The following is a 22228-nucleotide window of genomic DNA, read 5'->3' on the forward strand; positions in this document are numbered from 1 at the left end:
AACACACTTTGAGATATTCTGAAAAAAAAACCTTTATAGACAGACAAACTAATATATAACATTTCACCCTCAACGAAGAGTGAAATCTGAAAGAAGGCCAATTTGGAGACGTTGAACAAGTAGGTGATTAGAGAGAGAGAGAGAGAGAGAGAGAGAGAGAGAGAGAGAGAGAGAGAGAGAGAGAGAGAGAGAGAGAGAGAGAGGTGCTTGCAAATAAAACTGATCTAGTAAAGAATCGTGTTTTTTTTTTTTTAATAATTGCCTTCACCCTTAGTAGGTAGCTGAAAACGTGGTTCTTTTACAAAAGGAATTTCAATGAAACATCATTAGTCAGCTTCATACTGTCTTACTCCTTTATAACTAAATAAACATTTTTTTATAAATTATAATTATATAATATATAATATATATATATATATATATATATATATATATATATATATATATATATATATATGTGTGTGTGTGTGTGTGTGTGTGTGTGTGTGTGTGTGTGTGTAAGTGTGTATTATAATAACTACTGGAAAGTGAGTCTGAGAGACCCTTTGGGGACGCATAAAAACAACCTTTTTTAATGATAAGCTAAACAGTAAACATTATCCTTGTTCGGAAACCACTATAAACTCCTCGGTGATTCAAATCTGAAAATAATTAGGTCACAAACGCATCCATTTAACTTGGCGAAAAGAGAGAAGAGGAATTTTTTTTCCTCTTTTCAATTTTAATTCTCGTGTAAGGAAACTAATTATCTTCATTCAACAGGTGTGGGAAGACCAAGCTCTACCTCGAAGTGAGTTTCTCTCACTGGGAAAGTTTTTCTTGCTTTTGATGCTTCGAAATGAGGACATTACATTTAACGCCCCGAAGGGGCAGTGTGTGGAGGCAATGTAATAATAAGAAAAAAGGAGACTAAAGTATGACTTAATATTTGGGGTAAAAAACTTGCATTTCTCTCTCTCTCTCTCAAATGCAAATAACTCACATAGGAGAGACTCAAATTAATTCTAAGAACGTGCTCTCTCTTTATTCCACGTATGGCATTAAGTAAAACATACCCAACGCAAGCTCATTATAAAAACACCTTTCTCCGTTTATCAAAGGTATACTCGCGGTCACCGGATTTCCTTTTAAATATGGGTATTTCCTTTGAAATGCATTTTTTACTCAATCGCTTCACTGAAGATAATTATGATTTTTATCATAAACAGCTTCAAAGGCTGTTTTCATTTCCCACCCCCCCCACCCCCGCCCAGGCGAAAATAATCCCCTAAGTAAGTTTTGATCCTCTATTTCAAGACGGGAGTGCAGAGTTTCTAAGCCGCTTCCAACTTGGCGTTCAAACATGCCGTAATCAAAATAAAGATGAAATGTTTTGGATTCAAAAGTAGGTGGAAAAAAGAGAAAAAAAGCCAAGCGCTCTTTGAGATTTTTATTTCTAGTATTGAACGCTTGCTCTTTTAAATGTTTTTATTTTTTTTCAGATTTCATTGAAAAGGGTCGCCAAGAAAATTTAGGTTTTTGCTTTTGAAAAATGAAAGAAATAGAAGGTCACCGACATACCAAAAAGTAAAATACCTTATTCTCATGAAACACTCTCTTTCTCTCTCTCTCTCTCTTATAGCTCTCTCTATCTATCTATCTATCTATCTATCTATATATATATATATATATATATATATATATATATATATATATATATATATATATATATATATATATATATATATATATAAAACAATGAAGAAACTTGAGTTACGCACATACCCATAGTATATATATGTATATGTATGTATATGTATATATATATATATATATATGGGTATATGCGTATATATATATATATATATATATATATATATAGTATATATATATATATATCTGCTGTAGTAAATATGGTATGTATATATATATATATATATATATATATATATATATATATATATATATATAAAATATATAAAATAAGATGGTTGAATATCTCAAGTCTTCAATCAAAAAAAGTATCACGTATGTATATCTGCTGTAAAACATGGTTGTAAGCAATCCTCATTTCCCGTGAAAACAGATAAAACAGGTTGAATATAGTGGCTCAAAAAAACTTGGTGATGCCTATTTGTTACCTCAATTTTCCATCCAAATAAACATGCGAATAACCGTAAGTACTTTGTTTTTTTTAGTTCTGACAAGCGATATTTGTCTAGTTCAAGACGGATATTAGATTTATAAAACAAATGAGACAAGGATAACGTCGTTCCATTGATTACTACGTAACGTTGCTTTACGTATTTGTTTTTATCCTGAAGTGGTCTACAGATTAAAGTTATTTTCTTACATTTCCATTAAAATATGCTGGAATGGTAATCTGACTTATACCTAAAATCTTATCCAATGCATTATTATGCTGTGATTATTAGCGAGCGTAAATGCAAGCGCCTTTTCAAAATTTGGCATTATTCATTTTATTCTGAAGTGCATTATAATTATCACTATTATTGTTGCTGTTGTGATATTATTATCACCGTTACTAATACACTTCCTGCATGCTTTTGCCATGGAACTGTCAAGTATTTCTCTCATTTTCTTGTCTTTTCTAATATTAATATTATCGCATGCTGTAGTATTTTGGGAAGTCTGTAATTATGTAGTTCTCCGTGAAATAGTTCTTTTTAGCCAGGTTGGTGTCTGCCATTTAGACCATTGAAATAATCTCCACCAAAGAATTCCCTTTGATACATGACGCTGAAAGACTTGCAAAAGGCGGCTGATTGCAAATGATTGCATGTTGTTATTGCTTACTTTCTTAGCTCGGCAAAGGGCGAGGCTTACATTGTAATTGGTGTGGCTGGTTTTATATATACTAACATGAAAGTTTTAGTTACATACACCACCGTGACACTAATACTGTTTGGCGCTGTAACAAACACGATAACTGTATTTCTTAAATTGTCGACTGCGTCATACTGTGTTATTTTCCACACGATGACTTTCACTTTACAGTCTTTTCGTGTTTACCTAATTACTCTGTGACTTATCTGCATATAAAATGACAAATGGCTTGAATTCATAGATAATGGTAAGACAATCCATACCAAATAAGGGAATTACTATCAATTTGTTCAAAGTTGGAACAGTGGACTACTTTCTTTTGACGTTCTTTTAATTCCAAATTAGATGATTTGCCCTATCTTACTGGTATCACCTCTCTTCCTAACTATCTCCGTCGTAGTGCCATATTCGCTTTATGCCCTCGCAGTGCAAAACACAGGTCATACATTCCTTCGGGAAGGCTCCTGAGCCCAGAAAGTTCGAGATGTGTTAGTGTTACTTGTAGGTTCTAAGCATTAGTCAAAATTTTTCGTTGATGTGCAGTTTTTTACTTTTTATTTAGAGTAAGTAATAATTTTTTTCCAAAAAAACTGTGAAAATACACGTGAAGACTCCAAAACTAGGGAGTTTAGTCTAGGTTTATGTTAGTTACAGAGTTAGCGGCAAACCAAAATTTTCGCTGAAGTGTCTAGATTTCGCTTATATAAATGTTAAAAGTGTTAGCTCAAAGGAAATAGATAAGTGTTATGTTACTTAAAACCTCGACTGGAACTTTCCCAAGACAAACAAGCAGTGAAGAAAAATGCAAAGATATGCAGTATAATAACTGGCAAAGGGTTATTGACCTTCTTTCATAATACAGAGTGAAAACAGACATACTAAAGCAAAAAGCTTTTGCAAAATGGCTCATCCATCTTCACAATACAGAGATAATGTTGCTACAATATTTGGAGGAGGACCATGACCACTCAGCATTATTGTTCCTTTAAGTTTTGATGGCGAACGCATTTTAAAGCCTTCCAAAATTACTTACTGAATACCTAGCTATCATAATGTCATGAAGTAACAATAATTAAATAATGCTTTCCACAATAAACAAATCTGGAGAACTGGTCCACTTCAATTCTAAACAATTATACTATGCTTTTAGATTCTATGATTTTGCCAAGTATTGGACTAATCTTATCATAATACTCGTTTATTCGATCAATAATTAAATCCGACACGATGTTTAACAACATAATCGTCATGTCTCTCTCTCTCTCTCTCTCTCTCTCTCTCTTTCTTTTTTTTTTTTTTTTTGTTATGAAGGCTTATTTTCTCCGGAGGGGGGGGGGGAGTCTTTGGGTATTGTTAAATACATATATACTCTTCGTAATCAGAATTTAAAGTTGATGCAAAAAGAGTTGTGGCATTTATTTCTCCCCAAAAGACAAGGACATGGCGGCTGGAGACTAAAATACACCTATGTTAGGAAAACACGGAGAATGAACAAGATATCTATTCCATGGGTTCTGAATTTGCGTAGATGCGCTTCAGTTCAGAATAAATATACGAAATTAAAGATTTTAATTGGCAAATGATGTGCAGGCAAAACTGCGAAGGACAAAGAAGGACTGTATTTGATATTGGTGTAATAAAAAGATACAGGTAAGGGAAGGGTTATTTCAACGAAGGGCGGAAAACACGGAGAATGAAAAGTATGATTCTGAATGCGTAGAGGCAGATTTTAACTACACTAAAGATTTTTTCTTGTAAAATGAAAAACAAAACAGGAAAGAGAGAGTGTTGATACTGGATGTATCAATACTTAAATTAATGAAAAGAGGTGCAAGAATGAAAAGACAATATCATACGAACTACACTAGTTTCTTTTAAAACCCCAAAATTCTTTGTTCAATCATAGTGATGCTGGATGATATCAATGTAAAGTTAGATGAGAAAGAGATAGATATGAATAGATATATATATATATATTTAGTGTAATTATTTATCAATATATGATATGGATGATATCAATGTATAGTTAGATGATAAATATATATATATATATATATATATGCTATGGAGTTCTTAGCATAAGCAAAAGGCAATTGATTCTTGGAGCTGAAGTGTAAAAAATGTCTAGATACATATACTCGTAATTGCGACACAACAAATGACAGAAAGGATACGGAACGCCCCTATAAACCTCACTGTACATCTGTTGACTTAAATTGTGAAATATGTACCTGATAGTTCGTTGACTTAGGTTACTTGAAACCAGGGCAGATAAGGGAACTGAACAAGCCTAATGTCAAAAGCAATAAATGGGAGCATTTTCTGGAGCCAACCCCAAGAGAGAAAAATTATACATGTGTATATATATATATATATATATATATATATATATATATATATATATATATATATATATATATATATATATATATATATATATATATATATATATATATATATATATATATATATATATATATATATATATATGCTGGGGAAGAGTGCAGGAACGCACACGCATACAGTATATGCATTTATTGTCGACGTCTCTTGACCCGTGGTCCCATCATCAGGACATCTATAGTTACAATGTAAAAAAAAAGGGGGGTGGGGCATTCAGTGTGAAAATGTGCCTACGGGTCAAGAAACGTCGACCATAAATGCATATACTGGATTTGTGTGTTCCTGCGCCCTTCTCCTGCCTAGTATAGTATCCTTGGATGTTTGAATTATATATATATATATATATATATATATATATATATATATATATATATATATATATATATATATATATATATATATATATATATGTATGTATGTATGTATGTATGTATGTATGTATGTATGTATGTATGTATATAAATTATGGTGTGTGTGTATTTGTATGTATATATATATATTCAAAACTATGCCACCTACCACTCTATGCTTTGTAAGCTTTAAGCATCGTGCCTCAAAAGAGGCTTTCCTCTACCTGTAGCCGAGTGATGCCAGTTATATACTCTCTTACATTATCGAAATTTTTTAGAATATTGGAAATATGAATTGCAAGAAAATCTAGCTTAAACTTCTTCAGTAGGAGACTTGGGAATTATATTATGAAAATATATATATATTAATATATATATATATATATATATATATATATATATATATATATATATATATATATATATACACACAATATATATACAGTATATACATACATACATACAGATATATATATATATATATATATATATATATAATACATACATATTAAGAATGAAAAGTAGAATGAAAAGTAAATAGAATAATCATAGAATAAAGTAAAATATATCAATAAAGTCTTTGATATTTAAATATATAAGAAAAAATTATTTGAATATGGAGCAACGTTACTGCAAACACTATAATCTTTTTGAGCTGATTATGTAGCGAAGCAAACAAAGAGTTTGATACATGAAATCATGACAAGAACAATGAACAAGAGTGAAAGAAAATGAATGAACAGGTGTAAGGCACGCTTAACCTGACTGGAATTCATCTATCCTTTATTACCTTCCGTCTTATCCATTTCACTTTAATGAAGAGTTAATTAAGGTTGGGTACATTCTCCATCCTATCTCCTCCCCCATCCTCATCCTCCCATCTCACTCCACCCTTCCTCGGGGTATAGGAAGGGTCTCATGGTATGGGGAGGGCACAGTCTTAGCAGGTCTTAGAGTTCACCAAAGCTCCTTGGCTTCTAATTGCGTCCAAAGAGCTTGATACTCAGACAGGGGTGAAGGGAAAGTTTTCCTTAAGACTTTAAGCTCACGTCTCGCTGATGCTGAAAAGTGGGCTCAGTGCAAGACTTCTGGGAACAAACTCTGCTATTCCACTTTCATAAGGAAAAACCCGTTTGTTCCTTTTTTCTCATTCGATTGTCTCTCTCTCTCTCTCTCTCTCTCTCTCTCTCTCTCTCATAAAAATAAATATGCAAAATATGCATGATAATAATACAAATATAAATATATATATGTATATATATATATACTGTATATATATGCATATATATATATATATTAATATATATATGAATATAATTATATGTATATACGGTATAATATATATATATATATATATATATATATATATATAAATAATGATGTGTATATATAAATATATATATATATATATATATATATATATATATATATATATATTAGATATATATTAGATATATATGTATATATACATATACATATATATGTAGCAAAGTGGCTAACTGGAAAGCGTTTATAACTGCCTTCGATGACTTCTAACATGCGGCAATCTGCCAAGTACAGACTCGATAAACTAACAATATATATATTCACCAAACTGAAAGTTAATATCTAGCATTCGAGTCGGAGCAATTCATTTTTACTAATAAGCGATCATTTTGAATGTTCACTTGCTTATGTAGCCAGCCTTCATACAGCATCAACATTGCATTGCACTGACGCGGATATGTATTTGTCATAAAAGATGAAAATATCAGTTGAACATCTAGAAGTCGAGGGAGGACGTAGCATAAGCGGTGACATTTTGAAAATTAGTTGAGAATGCTCTTGATAGTGAAGCTTAATTTAGGGTTCGCAGGAAAAAGGAAATATTACTCTAACCTTGATTTCGCAAATGAGGATGACACTTGTCACTATCGTTTCAGCGGTTAGATGATGATGATGAAAACTTCTACTTGACTGGCGTAGAGTTTATCCGCTGAGTTGAGCATTCACAAATCTAGCAGCGGTAGCTCGAAAACCACTGATTTTACGAGCAAGAGGAAGTTAAAAATGTTTGTAAATATTCAGGATGTATGCAAGAAGTTACGAACGGCGGTGGGTAGAGGCATGTGAAATAAGGGGCATGGGAATTATGAATGATTGTCATTGATATGACTAAATTACGGATCAGGGAAGAATGGAAAATCGCTAAGCCTAGATACAGTGGTATAGAATTAACAAGTGCCAGTTACTAACAGTTATGGACATCATTATTAAGCCAAAAGGACCTCATGGCCCGTCGATTTCAAGGTCATTACTGGTTTGGTAATAGCAGAGACTGCAATAACAGTGTTGCTATTACTGTTATAAATGTCAAGAATTTCACATTTAATGCTACTATTATTTAAAAGACAGTAGTAGTAGTAATAGTAGAAAGCGAAGAATTAGTAAGAAATTCAAGGCTTCAGATCAAAATGAAAGAAAGAAACGCATTTATACTGTCAGTAATTACAGTAGCAGCAACAGTATTAATGTTACTAGCAATAATAACATTACGGAATCCACCAATAGTAGTAACAGCAATAGTCCAAGATTCACTGAGAAAATCAATATATATTCGTTGGACTAATATAGAGAGAGAGAGAGAGAGAGAGAGAGAAAAATTTAGAGGGGTCTCGACAAGCAAAAAGAGAGGAAAAACTTGAGAGCGAGATTGTTTATGAGATAATTTTTTATAAGAAGGCACGCCATTCCAGAGATTTTTTCTTAACCCTTCTTCCAACTTTTCTGTGCTACTGGAACTTTAAACATTTTTTTTTTCTCGGATTGTGTAAGGGTTTCTCCTCTAAGAGATCTGCCTCGTTTATCGCAGGATTCACTTCTTCGTTGTTGTTTAATCTTTGTTTCTCTTTTTCCCGGATCTACTTTATTTGGGGTCATATGTTATCAGGTATTTTGTGGTGGCATAAACACGTGTGGGTCGCCTGTACGGATAAGAACAAAAAAGTAACAGGTACGCAGACACTTATTTACACGCGCACGTACTCACACGCGTACATACATACATACACACAAACACACACACATATATATACATATATAAATGTGTGTATGTGCATGTGTGTGCATGCATTTGTATGTGTGTTTATGTGTTATCATAATCTTCAGAACATTTAGCGTATTGTTTTTTTTTTCTCTTTCAGAATGCGTTATCCAGAATTAGAATATACAGTTTATGCGTTATGGCTACGACATTTGTGTGTGGGAATTTGTGTGTGCGTTCCGTCATGTGTATACTTGTGAGTAATGTCTCTTTAAGTGCACGCACAACAGCATACCAGGTTAATTATCTAAAGCCTAATAGGTTACTTAACTCTGTTATTTCCTCTGTAATTAACGTTTACCATTGTTCCGCCTGCACATTTTCTGCGAATGTACTGGGCAAAATAACAACCAACTAATTCCCTTTGAAAGAGGAACGAATATATTTACTTTGAAAAATAAAACTGAAGTGAGCCAGGCAGTGCACAAACTGATACAGTGTAGTTTCTGGAGAGTAAATTACTGTATACCATTTAAATTTGGGTTTACCGAAAGAGAGGTAGGGGAAGAGGGACAGCAATGACTGAACGTGTCTCCTTAGCGCCCATTTGATATGTTTGTTTCATAACTCACTGAACTCAGCTGCTTATGAATCAGCTTAAGCTTTTTATCTGTTGTGCAGTTATAGGTTGACTTAAAATATTTTTATGTAAATACTTTACCTCTAAATATTATGGGAGGTTTCTGAAGATAATTAAAGCTTTGCAGAAACTACAGTATTTATCTATTTTCTTACAAAAGAAACGCGAAGAAGAAGAAGGAAAATTGCACGGGAAAACCTTGAAAACGAGAGAGAATCCATTTTGTCGACATTATCATCCCACTTAACCGCATTTTCAACTCGAATCAAGAAACGCGCGTAATTCATTCATAGCAACCACGATAGAATTCCCCATAAATCACACGAAAAGAACATAAAGATAGGAACGGAGAGAAAAAAAATCGATCGATATTGAAGTCAGTCAGGTCCAAAGGGGTCTATTTTAAGCACACTTCATAGACTCGGGTTATGAACAGCGTCTGGAGTGTAGTGTTTCGGCACGTGCGCGCGTGCGAACCCTCAGCGTGTGCATATGTGTACACGAGCATATGTATGCGTGAGAGTGAGCGTTTGTATGCGTCTACTTGCGTGCGTGCGTGAGTTCGTGCGTGCGTGCGTAGGCTCACCCAAGGGGGGCGGGGCTAGCGTGCGGCGGGCGGGCAACTGTGAGCGGTCGGCAGCCGTCAAAGCGACAAAAGCGTTAGTGTAGCGCCAACTCGCGTCCATAATGGAAGAGGAATTACGGTGTCCAGTGTGTGCTAATTTCTTCACAGAGCCTGTGCTTCTACCATGTTTACACGCGTTATGTTTGAAGTGTGCGTGTGGCCTCCAGCGCGGAGTCCAGGCCCTGCTGGCCGAGCCCGTCGTCAGCCAGCAGGGTGGTCCTCCAGGGCACGATCCAGATCCGCCTGACGGAGGCGCTGACAGTGACAAAGCTTCCGTTTACAGTGAGACTGACAGTGGGGTTGTCGTGGCATCGCGGCCCACTTCTTATGTCAGTAGTCCGGAAAATACAGTGACTAACGCTGAAGGAGGCTCTGAAGGGCAACAACAGCAAGGGGCAGGAGGAGGGGGAGGTGGAGGAGGCGGAGGAGGAGGAAGTGGAAGTGGTCAGCAACAGCAGCAAGGTGTGAGATGCCCTGTGTGCCTGAAGGTGTCCGCCTTGGGCCCTGGGGCAGCGGCAGATTTGCCCCGATATACGGCCATGGCACGAATCATTGCCAGGCACCGAGGTGACCCTGGCTCTGCAGACCCACCGCCACCCCCACCCACGGCGACAGGAGGCACGCCCGCAACCCTCCCACCGTGTCAGTTGTGCGAAGGGCCACCCCGCCCTGCAACCACAGAGTGTCAGCAATGTCAGGTGCTTTACTGTGGTCCCTGCCTCACTTCTTGCCACCCTCCCAGAGGTCCTTTGGCCACCCATACCTTAGGGCCCGTAACGCCTCTGGGGGGAGTCTACCCAGGGGCAGCAGAAGTCTGCGCCGCCCATGGCGAACGCCCGTCTCTCTACTGCCTGGTTTGTCGGTGGTCAGGGTGCCGAGAGTGTGGGCCCAGTCACTCTCAACACGATCTCCAGCCACTGGACAATCTGGCTAAAACACATAAGGTAAATGCAGTCACACTCATGATTAAAGATTATTCAAGTTTTCTTTTCCTATATGTATATTATGTATACTTACAAATATTACACATACATACACACACATATAAATATACATATATATACACATACATATGAATATATATACATACATACATTATATATATAAATAATATATATATATATATATATATATATATATATATATATATATATATATATATATATATATATATATACAGTATATAAATAAACCTAAGTTTTGTCTTGACACTTACACATACATAAAATAAGTTGTGTATAAATACTTACATTAATCTCACATGGAGACAGTTTGTACTCATGCATTACTTTTAAAGGTCATACACACGAGAGGACACCCTTTCCCTCTGTAGCTTCCTCATAAAGTTTTCCTGGCTACAATTTCCCTAATCCTAAAAAAAAAACAGTAAAAAAATATGCATTCCTGCAAATTCTCCTTTTACATGAGCAACTGCTGTAATGTATCACTACCGAGTTCCTGGACCCATCCCCTTTCATGAGTTGCATGTGTGTGTATGTATGCAAATGATGGAGATGTATAAATGGAATCCCCTTATGTATATGCTAATTAAATGGTGCTGAGCGAAACAAAAGTGCGCTTTTGTTAGATTCATGGCATGGGGGAGAATATATCCCGGAGGCAATAAAAGAAAAATGAAAAATAAAAAGAGCTACAACTTGTAACATATTCGTTCGGAAATCTCCTTATTGTGTATTATATTGCCATGGTGTTCCTATTCTTAATCTGTTCGTAGTACTTATGGTTTTCAATTTAATACCAAATTCCACACAGACTCTGAAATATAAATTCGTCAACAAAACTATGCATGTATGCACACTTTCCCAGTGCATACTTTATTCACACTTACAAAATACATGCAATGACATTTTAACTGTGATTTGATATTCTTTGTTTCTATGCACACTGAAAATACATTAATTTCGAGACTGCACCAACAAGACGACAATAAGAGCAAATAACTTTTTGACTGAATCTCTAAGTCAGTGATATTGATACTTCAGAACTTGAAGCCTATATGCATGGGTATGTAAGAGTACCATTTCTAGAAAAAAAAAATAGTAGATGCAGAGTACGCACCACAGAATCTGTTTGCTACACTCGTACTCTTGACAAGTGAATCGGGGACGAGACCTTTGAGCAGGTTACTTCCAAAATCTTTGAAGTCTCTCTCGTACATCTACTGTACAACCAGTAATGAAAACGCCGCGACAGCTATATTGACATTTCAGTCCCGTATCTTTAAGGGATATGCTCTTTAGTTCTGTGATCAAAGTCACCTTTGCTGTATGACAGCTGCTGGACAGGACGTTTTGCTTGTAATGAAATCGATAGGAAATATTTTCTTAGTCCCTGTGAAGTCTATTTATCCAGAACATAGCCAGTAATGCCTAATTCTTGTACTTTGACTGACTTAGGTGTAATGATGACGTATGACCGAGATTTTTTACACACATGCACACACTCACACACACACACACACACACACATATATATATATATATATATATATATATAATATATATATATATATATATATATATATATATATATATATATATATATATATATTATATATATAATATATATATATATATATATAAATTATATATATATATATATATATATATATATATATATATATATATATATATATATATATATATTTATATATATAGTGCATATATAATAGAACGATTAATATTTGCCATCAGTCAGTTTATATATTTTCATTTCGGGAACGAAGCTGATAAGTCTCCTGTGCCTGTGCGTATGTTTGTTTGTCTGTCTCTGCAAATCCCCATGATACCATGAAGAGTTATGGACAAATTTTAATGAAACTTTGTGGAGGGGTTACCAGTGAGGCACAGAGTCTATGAATGCATTTTAAGACTGTTCCGAATACAGCTACAGTACCAAAACCCCTCTTGTGTTTTTGCGGAGGCATGTGTCCTTAGTATTATCCGATTTCGACCCTGCATACTAAAGTGGGTCTCGAATGAGGATCGGATCCGGATATTCTACTGTTATGTCAGTGTCTGGTTGTTTTTGCCTCCCAAATTTTCTTTCACTTCTTCTTTTTCCAGGTCGAGCTCCGGTTTCGGGTTTTAACTTGGGGTTGCTGTTTGTCTCGAGGTTTATATGTTTGCTCGTCTGGATGTTTATGTTTCTAATTACTCATTTGCTCTCTTATTCCGTCCTCTTTATTTACTGTAACCTTCCACCCTCTTCCTCTGGCTAATTCTTATAGTTTCTTAAAGCCGAATGTTGTATCTTGGGGAACTGAGGCATATTTTTTTTTTAAAGATATTGTATATGAAGGTCTTAGCTCTATATATCAAAATTTGTTAGTTCAGTAGATTATGCAATAAATCACTAACACCTGAGGTGTTATTCATTCCATGTTAACCCTTTAGCGTAACCTTTAAACTCGGTCAGTTGTCAAATGACATTTGTTTGCAGATCGAGCAGAGATGTCAGTTGACTTCACGGGATACATAACACATAATGAGAAAATTACTTACTATCATGAAATTGCTCCAATCAAGTAATTACTGCTTTTACAGTTAAAACTAAGGGGAGAGACTGAATCCGTTTGCTTACTGTTTCTCCCTTCGGATTCCTGCGTATATTTTTTAATTTTGTTGGTCTGTGACGACATAAATAGATCCACTGGAAGGACAGGGAATCCACTAATTTAAAATGCCGGAATGACGAAGAAAAGAAGAAATGTACTTTTTTTTTTATTACTGTAAGATTCTAGATCAGAAAATAGACTTGGTTAACCTGATAAGATGCCTGTTTGGGCAGGAGGATATAGAAAAGTTTGAGTGTTAACCAGTGACTGGGAAAGATGACTTAGTTTAAGTAATTGTATTTGTTATTTATTTACGTCTTAATTCTCATAGCGCTTACGGGAAACTCGCAACTTTTTTTTCAATATCTTATGATGTTGTAACGTTATCTTGAATCTCTACCCCAAATCGTCAAATGCTTCGTGTTTTAGTACAAGAAACACACTTCGGGTTGAAGAATGTATAACTGTGATGATAAACGCTCATGACAAACAGCAAAATTTAGAAAGAGCTAGGCAGTAACAGATACAAATGATTTTGAGCATAGTATTAGATATACACGAATTTGACCTGTTACAATTAAATTGTATTATTAAAAAACTCTAAAGTTATGATGTTTTCTGAATAAAGGCTGCATGGGAAACTAATGAAATATAAGATATTTAGCGTTGCTTATAGTTAATGGTGGCAGATCAGAAAGATACTAATCTCTCTCTCTCTCTCTCTCTCTCTCTCTCTCTCTCTCTCTCTCTCTCTCTCTCTCTGAAACACACACACGTCTTTTTCCCACATTTTCCCGTCGGGTTTACGCAGCTCAATTTCATCCCAAGCCAACTAGTAAGAAGGTTTAACTTATTCTCTGGGGGAATTACATGGACTTGTAAATCAGCAGCTCCTTGAGCTTAAGGGAAAAGAGCGTATGAAAATAGTAAATTTATATTTTAGAAACCGTTGCACGAATAAGTGGTATGAGAGTTATTATTTCATGGGAAATATATCACAATGCTTCGTTTGTCGCGATTGTGTTAGTAAAGTGTACGTGCATTTTCTATTACTCAGGAGTTGAAATTTGATAAGAATTTGCTTATCATCTCATTTTACCGGAAACTGTGTTTTATTGGCAATAAAATATTTTTTTTTTTATTTTATAGCATAGGGCTGTACATTTTAATGCACATTAGCAGAGGGAATTATTGGAAGACAGAATTACAATAGTAAAAAAAGAAAAGCATAAGAAAATAATTTCCTTTATTCCATACATTTTACTGTCTATTCCTTCTATAGAAGTTATGGTCGAAAATAGTAATCACGACCATCTGGGGCACTTTCCTTAAGGACAAACGTTTTTTGTCTAGCATTTCACTGCGAAACCATGGAGACCTCATAAACTACGTTTTCATATTTTCACAGAAGTTATGCTCACTTAGGTGAGTTCTCAAGTGACTGGTCTTTTACTTGGAAATGATAAAGATATCAGCTGCCTGCTGATATGGAAATCAATTATGCCGGGGGATGTAAAGTGAGGTGTGTTCTATATTACAAAAAACGTTTAACTTAATGGTTTAATTAACTGAATCCTTCAGAGGAAATTTATAACTTAATCTTTTCCTTGAATGCGAGTTAACTTATCCACAGACATTTAATGAATGTTTTTGGTTAGAGGAATTATAAGCTCATTGAGTTTTAAGGTTCATTTTAGAAGTTATGTCGGCCTGCAATTCATTAACCAATAATCTTGCTGTGATTAAGTGGTTATAAGTCTCTGTTACTCCCACCTGGTTTCGTGCGTAGTTCAAGAGTTATAATGGTTATAATGGGGAAATTATTATTATTTATCCGACTGTTGCCCATCGTTGTTTATTTCTAAAGGTTATCCTTTTTAATGAATCAGACTAATTTAGTCTGTGAAATATCGAATATCAGAATAGGCGCAACACGGAATTACAAAGATTATACAGTATTCGTTATGAACTAAGAAGCATAATCAAGGCTATTCCTTCAACAATATCATATAAAAGTGACGTACTTTAGAAATGTATTTATCCAGCAACATTTTCTTTCCGCTTTATGAAATTGCATTCAAAAGATAAAAGCGACATACCACAAATATCCTTCAATCCTCCTCCTCCTCCTGTGTCTATCTCCCTTGCTCTTCTTCTTCTTCTTCTTCTTCTTCTTCTTCTTCTTCTTCTTCTTCTTCTTCTTTCTTCTTCTTCTTCTTCTTTCACGCCGGATTTTATGTTATTGCTTCGGGTGTCGGCTGCTTTATGGTTTCGAGTCCAGAATGGAACTTGTGTGGGGGTTGTAATTCTTGGGCAACTTCCAACACTTGACTGTGCACTATAAATATCGATGGAGGAGAAGCAAGAGCAACAAATAAAGTTTCTCCATCAAGTTGTGCTTGTGGACAGATACGTTCGAAAACTTTATAAGCATTGTGTTTCAGGAACTTTGAGGCTAATTCATTGAGGAATCTCTCTCTCTCTCTCTCTCTCTCTCTCTCTCTCTCTCTCTCTCTCTCTCTCTCTCTCTCTCTCTCTGTTTTCTAATCGTTCTCCCTCTCGCCCCATGTTATTCATACATACACAAACGCACACACCACAGCCATGCATAGACCACGCATACGTGTACACACACACACACACACACACACACACACACACACACATATATATATATATATATATATATATATATATATATATATATATATATATATATATGTATATATATGTATGTATACACACATACACACACACACACACACACACATATATATATAATATATATATATATATATATATATATATATATATATTATATATGTAAGTCCACGAGGATCATTTTTTTATGCATTCATTTGATTCCTAGCATAATACCATTAGAATTGTAATAGCTTATACCCTAACGAAGCATGTTTTCTATATTTGGAAAATTGTATACATAAGAATTTCATCATGTGACTCCTATTATTCATTAGATTTTCAGAGTGAATTTGACTTTACTGATTATTTCTCTAATGTATAAATATATTAGGTTCAGTTTTTTCCTAATTAGCGAATAAACATTACACATCGCATAAAGAGTACTGACTCACCATCAGCTACTCTTCAAGAAGCGTTTCCTAATACTACTCTGGCTCCTGAATACGGATAAGATGAATTATTGGACAACAGAATTACGTTGACCTGCGGTTCTCAGTGTCAGAGAGGGCTATTATACTAATTCTTTTTTCCGAATAAACAGACCTATGATTCTCTTCTAAGTTATTATAAAACTTTGTGCTTGTTCGGCAACGCGATACCAAAAATAAATTATAGTTATGTTTCAAACTTGTTTCCAATAAAAGCAGTTAACACGTAATGAATGCTAAAAAATTAACTGAATGAAATTTGATAAAGATTAGCCCTATAGTAACACCTACTGATCTTTATATTCTAAAGTATTAGCATAGGTCTTTCAGTGTCTTATTAGCATACGTGTTCTGAACTAGGCTTTCCTCTGAATAAGAATACGAAAGGGGCTGAAGTTGTCCTGAAGCTGCTAATAGTAAATACAGTTAATCTCCTTTTTGAAGCCCCATTCTTTTCTAGCTGCCATTGGATTCATTGTAGGATTGTAATAAAAGCCAGCTTTCTCAGGCTTTTTTGTGTTTTAGATGTCTTGATTTTCGTCTAAATGATTTCAGTACTTTCGGTGGGACGTTTTATGAACAGAGATAATACTTATGATCTCTGGATTCCAAACAAATACAAAAAACTTACACAGCCTTAGGATTTTCATGTTAGGCCTTGTGTCTACATACGGTTGGGTCCGTATGTGCTTGAAATCAGACTGTATATATGATTTTGTTTTTTGATATGCATCTTCATATTTCGTATATAACTTCCCCCCTCCTCTCTCTCTCTCTCTCTCTCTCTCTCTCTCTCTCTCTCTCTCTCTCACACTCTCACACACACACACACACACACACAAACATGCATTCTAAAGGCACTATGAGCTTGGAATATCAAACATTATTATGTAACTTTGCATATCGATCTTCATATTCCACATAACACTCAGTCTCCCCATCTCTCTCTTCTCTGTCTCCTCTCTCTCTCTCTCAATATACAAACACCATGTACATGGAATCAAACATTACATGTACCGTTTCATATTTCACATAACTTCCTCTCCCTATCTCTCTCTGTTTCTCTCTCTCTCTCTCTCTCTCTCTCTCTCTCAAAAAATACACACACACACACACACACACACACTATGGGCATGAATTCAAACATTACATGTACTGTTTCATATTTCACATAACTTTCTCTCCCTATCTATCTCTCTCTCTCTCTCTCTCTCTCTCTCTCTCTCTCTCTCTCTCTCTCTCTCTCTCTCACACACACACACACACACACACAGAACAAGCAGCTTTGTTCATTCAAGAAGAGCAATAATAGAGACCATGGGAAGGAGTGGAGACAACCCTTCCCCCCTGTACCCAAGCGAACATCCCCTGCCCCCCTCCCCCAACCCCCACCACCACTAAGCACCGGAATTCCAACTTCGATCAATAATGGTAAACACAAAATGTAAAGACGTCTGTGATGTAAATCGGATATTGTGTGTGTGTGCGATTGTGTGTTTGCTTGTTCGAGTATTTAAAGGTCCCTTCGGAGTAATGAGCTTCATTCTTGTTGTTATTTCTTCTGCTTATTTGTTTAATTGCTTTACTCCAAGTGGCGGCCCCCCCCCCAACACCGGGCTTGCAATGTTTTCCGTTGCACATTGAATCTTTTTAGAGGCCAGATTCTGCTGTCGCTTAAAGGAGAGAGAGAGAGAGAGAGAGAGAGAGAGAGAGAGAGAGAGAGAGAGAGTGTTTGTTATGAGTGAACTTTTTTGCGATGAATTTATTAAGAGGAAGAGAGGGAGAGAAATAGGGAGAACGAGAGAGAAAAAATTCGTTTTGCTTTGGTAACTGAGAGACACACATGCAAACGTACGCAAGGACCATGAATAGTGGAGTCGAAATTTCTTGTTCTTTGTGATACTAATACATAAATAACGTAAAATAAGTACTTGATTTCACCTCTTCTCCTGTCTACTTTCCTTGCTCCTTGATCTCTTATTGAGGAGTGCCTTATTTCCTTCTTTATTTAACCTCGTTTATTCCTTTTTTTTTATTTTTATCCGAGGAGCATCGCCAGACCTTTGGTAACTCACGAATGTTTACCGAGTCGGTCCTTAATCGTCTGCTATTGACACTTCGTGACTTCTCTGGAGTGAAGGCTTCGACCGGAAGGCCACAGAAGGTTTCTTTCCTCCTCTTTTCTTTCTTTTTTATGTCTGTTTATTTGCATTTTCCGTTGCTCGTGCCTGTGGGGTTAGTGGGTGTCGTGGATAAGTTGCTGGGGCGGTCAGACTGATGAAAGGAAACTATTGTTGTTGTTATTGCTGTTGTTGTTGTTGCAGAAGGGGCCACAAAATATAAACTTGTCAATCAAGCGGGTGAAACGAAATATGACTTTGACTGAATATTTATTAAAAGCTACATGTTTTTGGTGTTTGTACTGTTTACTGCTGTTGACCAGTGCAATACCTAAGAATGAATTTTTATCACAAAACAAAATCTCTCTCTCTCTCTCTCTCTCTCTCTCTCTCTCTCTCTCTCTCTCTCTCTCTCTCTCTCTCTCTCTCTCTCTCAAGAGTCCCTGCTTTTAATTATAATGGAATGAAAAAAGTGCATGTATTCAGCTTAAAATGTGTTTTTCTAACCCATTTATTTTTAAAAAACTTGAATTATGCATTAAAGAAAAATCATTTATATATTTTTATTGAGTCCGGATATGAGTCTTATTGTTTAATCTGCTTAAAGAAACCAGTCACAAAATTGAAAGTGTCGAAGAAGTTTGTGTTGTCATTATTCAGAAGTAAGTATTAAAGTGAAGCTGCCTGTACTGCCAAAATTACTTTCAGAGAAACGTATAAAATCACCTTCGTATGTAAGATACTCCGGAAATTATTTTTAATATCATTTCTGAGGTAGTACGTTACCCCGCCTCTCGATGCTTACAGAGCAGATCTGTTACTTGTTCTGAATATATGAAACAAAGAAAAATTAACATTTGTTGCTGCTAGCACTGAGGTATTTTCTATGTTCCACAAACAACTCCATCTTGTTGCTGAATTCTGAAGCTCCACGAACGATCTCGGAGGTCTTATTCAACTTCATAGATTCCATGCTTTTCTTGCCTTGGTTTTCATTGCTTCCGTGCACGAGCAATATTTTTTTTTCCTTTACGGATTCCATAAACGGAAACATCACTTTCTTACAGTTGCCGAGTTTCCATATTTTTCATGGAAAAAGAAAACATTTTCCGTTTTATTTCCGAAGACTCCATGAATGGAAATTCCATTTTTTTGCTGTTGCTGAATTTTCACATTCTTCATGAGCAGACAGCGTTTTTTTTCTATTTTTGTTTGCTTCCTTTTAGCCAGTGAGTCATTTAGTTCCCCCTCCCCCTCCCCGAAGAATCTCAGGCAAAACTCCTGATTCAGGACTTGCGAACTTTCCCCCACTTTTAACTTGAGAGTGCCGTGGCTCTTAGGTTGGTGGAGCTTTTTGATCGTGAAGTTAGGAGGGATTTTCTTGACTTTTTTCATTTACAACGTAAAATTGCTCCTATATTATGCTTTAATCTTAGCTTGCATGTTTGAGGTTTTTTGCAGGTATATTTCTCAAGTTAACTTTCTTATTCTATGAATAATATTACTCTGTATTAAGATGTCTAAAGCTTTAAATCAAACTCCTGGTTTCTTCTAATCTGTGTTATTATTAACTTATCTATGTGCTGAGATACTACAGCCATTAATTTCTTTTTGTTATTGCTCTGAATAAGTCATAACGACAAATTCCTCAAAGAAAAAGATAATATAACGTTCGTTTTGTCACATCTGACACCCTAGAAATATAATCTTGCTTAAGAAAATGGACGAACTCTTGCAATTCCGAGTAGATTAGCAGACTTCGTGGTAATTAAAAGTGGGTATCAAATTACGCCGTCGCAGACAAGTATTTGGCAATAAACGGATAAAGAAAGTGGACGAAGCTTCGTGATTTCTAGGAAGTTAGCAGACTGAACATTCGTGGCAATTATAATTTGCATAAATTACCTCATGACGAACAAGCTTAGTACTTGCCTATAAACGGACAAAATAAACTGACAAAGCCACATGATTCTGAGAATGTTAACAGAACTCTTGGTAATTACAAGTGGGTATTATATTACCCCATGACGAATAAGTCCCTCCCGCAATATTCTGACGAAATACTGGTGGCAGCTCAGCGGGGAGACACTGAGTCATTCCGAAGTTCTTCAGCTGACCGAATTAATCAATAAGCTTATCAGCATTATCTGTTATCTCTTTGATGTTCTACGTCAAACGTCAGAACCTCATGTTTGTGGAGTTACTTCATGTTTTTATGATCGCTACCTTATCCGACAAGTGATGTTTATTATTCTTATTAATTTGGATATACAATTATCCACGTAATTCCTCGGTTGAATATGTATATCTTTGTTTGTTCGCCTATTTCTTAGTTTTCACTATTTCCCTTCCTGACCAAACTAAAGTCGACCTGGGATGAAGGATGACATTCTTGCATTTACATCAAACGGACGAGCAGTGCAAACGTCATTCACGCTGTTTCGATAATAAAAGGCAGATGTCAGAAACGTGATCCTCAGGACAGTAGTGGCATCAAGAGCCGAGATATATGCAGATAAGTCTGCACCAGACTTTTATACAGGAATGATTCATGAATATTAACACTACAAGTGGGGTTGCGAAAGGTCACTTTTTACCTCTTTGCTTTGTTTTATCTTTTTTTTTTTTTGTTGCTGATTTCTTTTCATGATACCCTTTACAGAAAAGTGATAAAACGCTTAGGGTTCGCAGGTCACGATACAGTAGAGAAATGAGTTAACTTTATCATGAATTTTGCTCCTGAACTCGAATACTGTAGTTATTTAAATAATTGGCAGATGCTTTAATTACCAGTGGTAACAGCCAGATATAGTAGAACATATCACAGTAAGGAACTGAGTTAATTCAGTGACTAATCTATGTACCTGAATTCCGTTTATAACAGTTTATCTTAAACTTCACGTAATGGATGAGCTATAATGATTGTCAAGATTTTTCATTCTTTTGACATCACAAGTATTCGTTTTCCAAGCTGTTAATAAATCACCGCACACGCCAAAATATAATAATAATGTAAATTTATCTGCTACCTAAGGCAGTCTTGTATATTTGTTATATTTAAGCGAGATGATGGTGGATTGTTAAGGATGATGTTAACCAATTGTTGCTATCGTTCTTATTACAACAGGAAATGTTTGGTTAATTTCCTTCTCCTTTTCAAAATCTCTACTTCAGGGTGTAATCGGAATCAGAACGTCAGAGCTATTCTCAAAATATCTAATATTCTCTCCGATCAAAAAGATACGGAATATTAGACAGACATACAACTTAAATAAGAATGTTTTATTTTCAGTATAAAAAGAAATAATAAATCTGGGGTAAGTACGACTTGAACAAGAGAGCGAGATTTCGTTTAGCCGGATAAAAGCCATGTGCAGCGGAAACACGAAAGTGAACTAAGAAAAGACTGCATTCTCGCTCATACGATTCACCTCCTGGGGGCTATTAAGAGAGAAACACCACTAAATGCCATGACTTTGTTGCCATCACGCAACGCCTTTTAAGGTCGCTAACTCCCGCGTGTTTAGCGTCGTT

General features: G+C 35.5%; 1 protein-coding gene and 1 long non-coding RNA gene across 4 annotated transcripts in view; one reads left to right on the forward strand and one right to left on the reverse strand.

Moving 5' to 3' along the window:
• LOC136839605 (uncharacterized) overlaps nt 1-22228 on the reverse strand; it is a 512627-nt gene that overhangs the window by 166936 nt on the left and 323463 nt on the right. The window lies entirely within an intron of this gene.
• LOC136839603 (E3 ubiquitin-protein ligase TRIM9-like) overlaps nt 9890-22228 on the forward strand; it is a 222102-nt gene continuing 209763 nt past the window's right edge. For both annotated transcript variants that reach the window (XM_067105882.1, XM_067105883.1), the window contains exon 1: nt 9890-10810. In XM_067105882.1, the coding sequence (XP_066961983.1) occupies nt 9929-10810 (882 nt within the window). In that variant the 5' untranslated portion in view covers nt 9890-9928. The remainder of the gene's footprint in view (nt 10811-22228) is intronic.

The sequence above is a fragment of the Macrobrachium rosenbergii genome, chromosome 6 (assembly GCF_040412425.1).
Source record: "Macrobrachium rosenbergii isolate ZJJX-2024 chromosome 6, ASM4041242v1, whole genome shotgun sequence".
Taxonomy (NCBI): domain Eukaryota; kingdom Metazoa; phylum Arthropoda; class Malacostraca; order Decapoda; family Palaemonidae; genus Macrobrachium; species Macrobrachium rosenbergii.